We start from the raw sequence: 5515 nt of genomic DNA on the forward strand, positions 1-5515 counted from the left end.
TTTTTTTTTTTTTTTTTTTGCCTTCGGCTGTGCTTGAGTAGAAAAGGAAAGCTCAGCTGGCCACTCTTGATTCCCAGTGTAACGACTGACCATGCTTCCAGTTTCATCTATCGCCCTAGAGCTGGTTTGGGGGTTGCCATTATTCATAGTCTTATGGGACATCATTTTCCATTCCCGACAAATCATGAAGTTCTTACTTGCCATGTCTTAGCAGAGTCTGTGGTGGGGCCATAGAAAGAATGGTGTCCTGATGTTTGCATTTGATGGGGACCTCACAGTGTGCTGGTGGCCCCTAGCTCTGTGTGTGCTCTGTTTACTGACATGGGAGGCTGGCAACTGTATGTACAAGGATTGTAGCAAATGCTTGGTCCTTTCTTCTTTTATAACCTATTCATTTGCAATAGCCATCGTAAAATACCTGTTCTTTTGTTGTGCGGACATACCTGCGGTGGTAGCTATAATATAATTGAAAAAGCACCAACTTTAAAGAAAAGGACTTGAGTTTGGAGCTCTAGCCCTTTCTTTTAGTTCTCTGACTTTGAGCCATTTAGTTAACCATGCTGAGTTTCAGTTTTTCAATAGAATGAGCATAAAACTATTCATCCAACGTTGTCGGTCTTTATAAACCAAGACAGTGTTGCCAATATTTAAGATATTTGGATACCAAATTGAATAACAAAATTGGAGTGGATTCTGAACCTCTAAGGAAAAAAATAATCCTAATATAATGATCTTATATTAATTTTATGGAAAGCTATGTGAGATGTATTATTATATTGACTTCTTTTCTTTAAAAATTCAGGGTCCTAAGCAATTGCAGTGGAACTTTTGGAGGTATTATGGTCTATTAGTATGATGGCAATGTGATTTGTCTGTCTACTGCTTTTCTTTTGAATTTTTTTTCACCTCAGGATATTATGTACCATTGAACAAGAGAATTAACTGTTTACAATGAGTTCTCTTGTGGTTTCTGATTATTGTGTGCTTTGGTTTCAGGCCAGCAAACCTGCTCAAGTTCCGAGTTTCACTGTGTAAACAGCAGACCTCCAGCGAGGCAGTGTATTCCCCGCTCTTGGGTCTGTGATGGTGATGCGGACTGCTCGGATGCCCTTGATGAGCATCAGAATTGTACCCGGAGATCTTGCTCTGCAGACGAATTCATCTGTAATAATGGACTGTGTATCCTACAGTCATTCAGGTGAATTGGGGATTAAAACATTTCCCACAAAATCTCAAATATCTGTGGTAGCAAGGCTGGGCACAGTGGCTGCAGAGCCTAAGGCCCCTGACACTTTGAATTTTCCTTAAAATTGTTTAGATTCCTTTGAAATGAAAAGGAAAAAAAAAAAAGAACTTTTAGCATTCTCATATGTGGTACAAATAAATCTTCCTTTATACTAATGTGCTCATTTAACACAATTTTTAATATTTCTATGGATGATGGGTCCCAAGAAAGCAAAATTTGCCTAGTACCCATGAAAGGCATCATATGGCCTTACACAGGGTCAGGGAAGTGAATGAAGCCAGCTTGATGCAAGAAAATTCTTGTGTGAAGTTGGTGGTTTCCGTCAGGAGTAGAGGCATGATTACAAGAAACAGACCATTTTCTTCTCTGCTCTAAGAAAAACAACAAGGCAAGCATGAGGACAAATGGAGCTTGACACTTTGGTTCTGGCCTAGGAAGATAGTGAGGAGAGGCCGGTGGGTGAACTGAGCTGTGTGTCCAGCTGAGGACACAAAATGATGTTTTGTTGTGCAGGAGTGCCACAACTTCTGATGCTGGAGAAGTTGGATATGTGGATTTTCACATGAAATATTCTGGTTTTAAATGCTCTTCCTACCATTCCATTCATTTCTTCTTTCTATTTTCTTTCGCCTCCAGCTTCTAAATTGCTTTTGCAAAGGGCTGAACAGAAAAACAAACAAACAAACCATTTATCTGGCAATTGGAGCTATAAGCTTTTCAATAAATGCAAATTCTGTGTGTCTGGAGTGCCAGGAGCCTCCACTGAGTCTACTGTTAATGTGCAATCTCTCACTTGGCAGAATTCATGCTCTCCATTAGGTACAGTGGGATGGGGTATTTTTCCTACTGACTTTTCCCCCTTTAGTCATTATTGATGCTTCTGAAGAACTTGGTTAAGACTGACATATGAGCAGCTTGCTGGAATAAAATAATAATGTGCAATTGTACCTAAACATCAAGCGATTGGTTTGCCCAGCTTACTCACCTCCCCCTTTAAGACAGGGTTTCACTGTGTAGTGCAGGCTGTCCTTGAACTCACAATGTAGCCCAGGCTGGCCTCAAACTCATGGCAATCCTCCTGCCTCTGCCTCTGAAGTGCTGGGAATACAGGCATATACCACCATGTCTGGCTTTCTTTTTCCCTCTTGAACTGTGCCTCAACTCAATTGGAAATGAGATCCCAGAACACCATACATGGCTAAGCCAGTATGGCCATAGCTTTCTTCACAATCTCATATACATATTGTGGTGTAAATCACATTAGCAATGTCCTGGGTTTATGGGTGGCAACTCTGGTTAGCTGACTGGGTCATAGGTCAGCTGTAAAATTGACCACATCCACCTTGGGTGCCTCAACATTTTATAATGCTGTATCTTCTGCTCCTAGGCTTTCCATGGTAAATTTTCTCTGGATTGTCAAACATTTGTTTGGTCCATCCTTAACCTCCATTCCTGTGTAGTCATAATGAGTTTATCACTGTCAGCAGAACTCCTTCAGTAATCATGACTTTCATGCAATCTTGGAATAATGTACAGAAGAAAGACCAATTTTGCTTATACAATTCCAGAAAACTGTTGTGTTCATAATGCCTGGGAATGTTACCAGAATAGCTTCTAGAACTACAACATGCCATCTCCCTTTGCTAATATTGCTTATAAACTACTATTTTCTTATCTCTTTCTCATTACTTTACCAACTTACATCTTATGATAGGTGACAGTGAAAGTGTATGAAAGACAGAAGGAATGGGTCTGCCAATGCAGACATTCATTACTTCAGTGGGAAAATATGTGTTCTTAGAGGACACATCCAATAATCTTATAATATGTGGCATTCACCTTATAAGTTTCCAGTTGGGCATGGGTACCTCTATTGTATAGTTGTCTGGGTTTTTATCTGTACCTTTAAATTATCTCATTATGTGATGACTAGATTTGATGACCACCAAAATTATAAAAATTATATTTAAGTAATCTAATGGGGGGGCACAATAGCTCTAGATCCACTTTCCTCATGATAGCTGCTATCACTAGGGGAAGTTGTATAGAACATCAGATATTGGATTCTCCTAGAGTTGGACGTGGAGAATCTGAGGAGAAGGAGGCTAAGGCATTGATGACCTTTTATAGAGATGGTCAGTCGTGTAGAGGAGGAAGCAAAGCCTCTAGAGGTGACAGTTAAGAGCTGTCTCAACCTGTCTGCTTTTGGCCCTTGGTCTCACAACACAGGTGTGACCGGCGCAATGACTGTGGTGACTACAGCGATGAGAGGGACTGCTCATACCCAGCGTGCCAGGAGAATCAGTTCACCTGTCAGAACGGGCGCTGCATCAGTCAAGCCTTTGTCTGCGATCACGACAATGACTGCGGAGATGAATCTGATGAGCTGGAGCACCTGTGCCACGCCCTGCAACCCACGTGCCCCCCTCACCAGTTTAAGTGCGACAGCGGGCACTGCATCGAGATGGTGAAGGTCTGCAACCACCTGGATGACTGTTCAGACAACAGTGACGAGAAGGGCTGTGGTGAGTGCAGCAGAAGGCAGGAAAACAAAGAAGGGGAGACTTTCTGTGGTTCTCAGTCCTTTAACCCTTGCGAGGACTTCTCATCTGTTTTCTACATAGAAAATTAAAAAAAATTACTATTGCTTCTCTATCAAAAGGTAAAGATTTCATAGTGTATAAGGTAGATATATAAACATTTTGGGGCTTTATTTTTGGTACCAGGGATTGAACTCGGGACCTTGAGCTTGTGAAGCAGGTGGTGGAACCACTGAACTGAAGGCCCCTGGGGCTTCTTTTTCAGTTAGGCAGCCATTATTTAGAACAAAGGTGATCAAACATCTAGGCCATCATTTGAGAGCATTACAGAAGAAGGTGCCCATGAATGAAGAGGACATGTTGAGTTTCTTTGTCTCTTTGATGTGATTTCTTACCAGAAGTGTGCCTCTTCTGGAACGCCTTAGCCTCCCTTCCTTTTTGTGCTCAGGTGATCCAAAGGGAGATCCCATAAGTAGACCAGTCAAGGATTTAAGAAATGGGCCCTGTGTGCTCAGTATCATCTTGAGCTCCATAAGATTGCTAAGTCAGACTGTTGGTGGTGTTCACGTCCTTCTAACCATTGTTTTATGTGTGCTGATGATGTTTCTGTGATAAAAGTATAAATGCTCTGAAGAAGGAGCATCTTTTTTTCCTTTATTTTGTTTTCTCTGTTGCACTGGCTCATTGTCAGTACTTGTTAAATGCATTTGCCTAATTGACTCAGAAGTATATAGTGGTTTCTGCTTTTACAGGTAAGAAAAGATTTGTGAAGCAACATTGAAGATGCTATGGACATTAGGACAAGGCATATCTGTGTAAATTATAAAAACCATATAAAACTGGCCTTGCTCTAATACAAGAGAACCTTCTATAGTTTTCTACCAGTTTCAAAAACCACGGAATAAATTAAGAAAAAACCACTTATTATTTATAACATATTTATACCAAAGTTATAAGGCACTATCTTATATTTAATTGTAACTCAGGTAGATTTCCATTAGGTTTTAATTAATTTTGCTTTGCTTAAACTATAGAGATAAAAATCCCCATTAAACATAATGTAAATTGAAATTTTTAAGTTGAAGAGGAAGTCTCTTCCAAGCCTATTAAATATCTACTTTTTTTTTTAGCTACATCCACAGGGACCCTTACCCCTTTTGAGAGAGTGTCTTTAAGTTGCCCAGGCTGGCCTGGAACTTGAAAGTTTCCTGCCTTAGCTTCCTGAGTAGCTGTGATTAGAGTAGTGTGCTGTCATGCCCAGTTTAAGCATCACGTTTTAGCAAAGGGAATTCTAATGATCTTGTAAACCATTTTCTTTTTGCAAATAAAACTTAGAGATGTGAAATGAATTGCTTAGGGCTACGTGGTAAATTGCTAGCAGTAGAACTAGATATGTGGATTGTGGGTTTTGCAACTCATGAAGTAATTTTAAATCTGTACCTTGCTGAGTAGAGAATTAGTAAGCACGCGTTGTCTGTGTAGATGTTTCTGGAGTGAGGTTGGCCGTGTGTCCCAGGACTATAGCAGTACAGAGGTATGGTCAGTGCTGCAGTGCAGCCAGGACTGAGTGCAGGCTTCTTGTGAGAGGCAAATGTGCACATCTGTTCTGTGCTCTGTGCTCACGGAGGACACACGGTGTATCATACCGAGTGCAAGACGTCATGAATCTGCATTTTCCCCATTAGAAACCTGTTTTACCTGGGCAGGCTCTTTTTTTTTTTTTTTTTTT

The 5515-nt window shown here is 40.7% G+C and overlaps 1 protein-coding gene across 1 annotated transcript in view; it reads left to right on the forward strand.

Moving 5' to 3' along the window:
• Lrp2 (LDL receptor related protein 2) overlaps positions 1 to 5515 on the forward strand; it is a 162265-nt gene that overhangs the window by 102106 nt on the left and 54644 nt on the right. Inside the window, exons 48-49 of the mRNA XM_019204954.1 lie at positions 997 to 1198; positions 3476 to 3771. Coding sequence (XP_019060499.1) covers positions 997 to 1198; positions 3476 to 3771 — 498 coding nt within the window. The remainder of the gene's footprint in view (positions 1 to 996; positions 1199 to 3475; positions 3772 to 5515) is intronic.

The sequence above is a fragment of the Fukomys damarensis genome, unplaced genomic scaffold, assembly GCF_012274545.1.
Source record: "Fukomys damarensis isolate Sample0158 unplaced genomic scaffold, DMR_v1.0_HiC HiC_scaffold_26, whole genome shotgun sequence".
Lineage (NCBI taxonomy): Eukaryota > Metazoa > Chordata > Mammalia > Rodentia > Bathyergidae > Fukomys > Fukomys damarensis.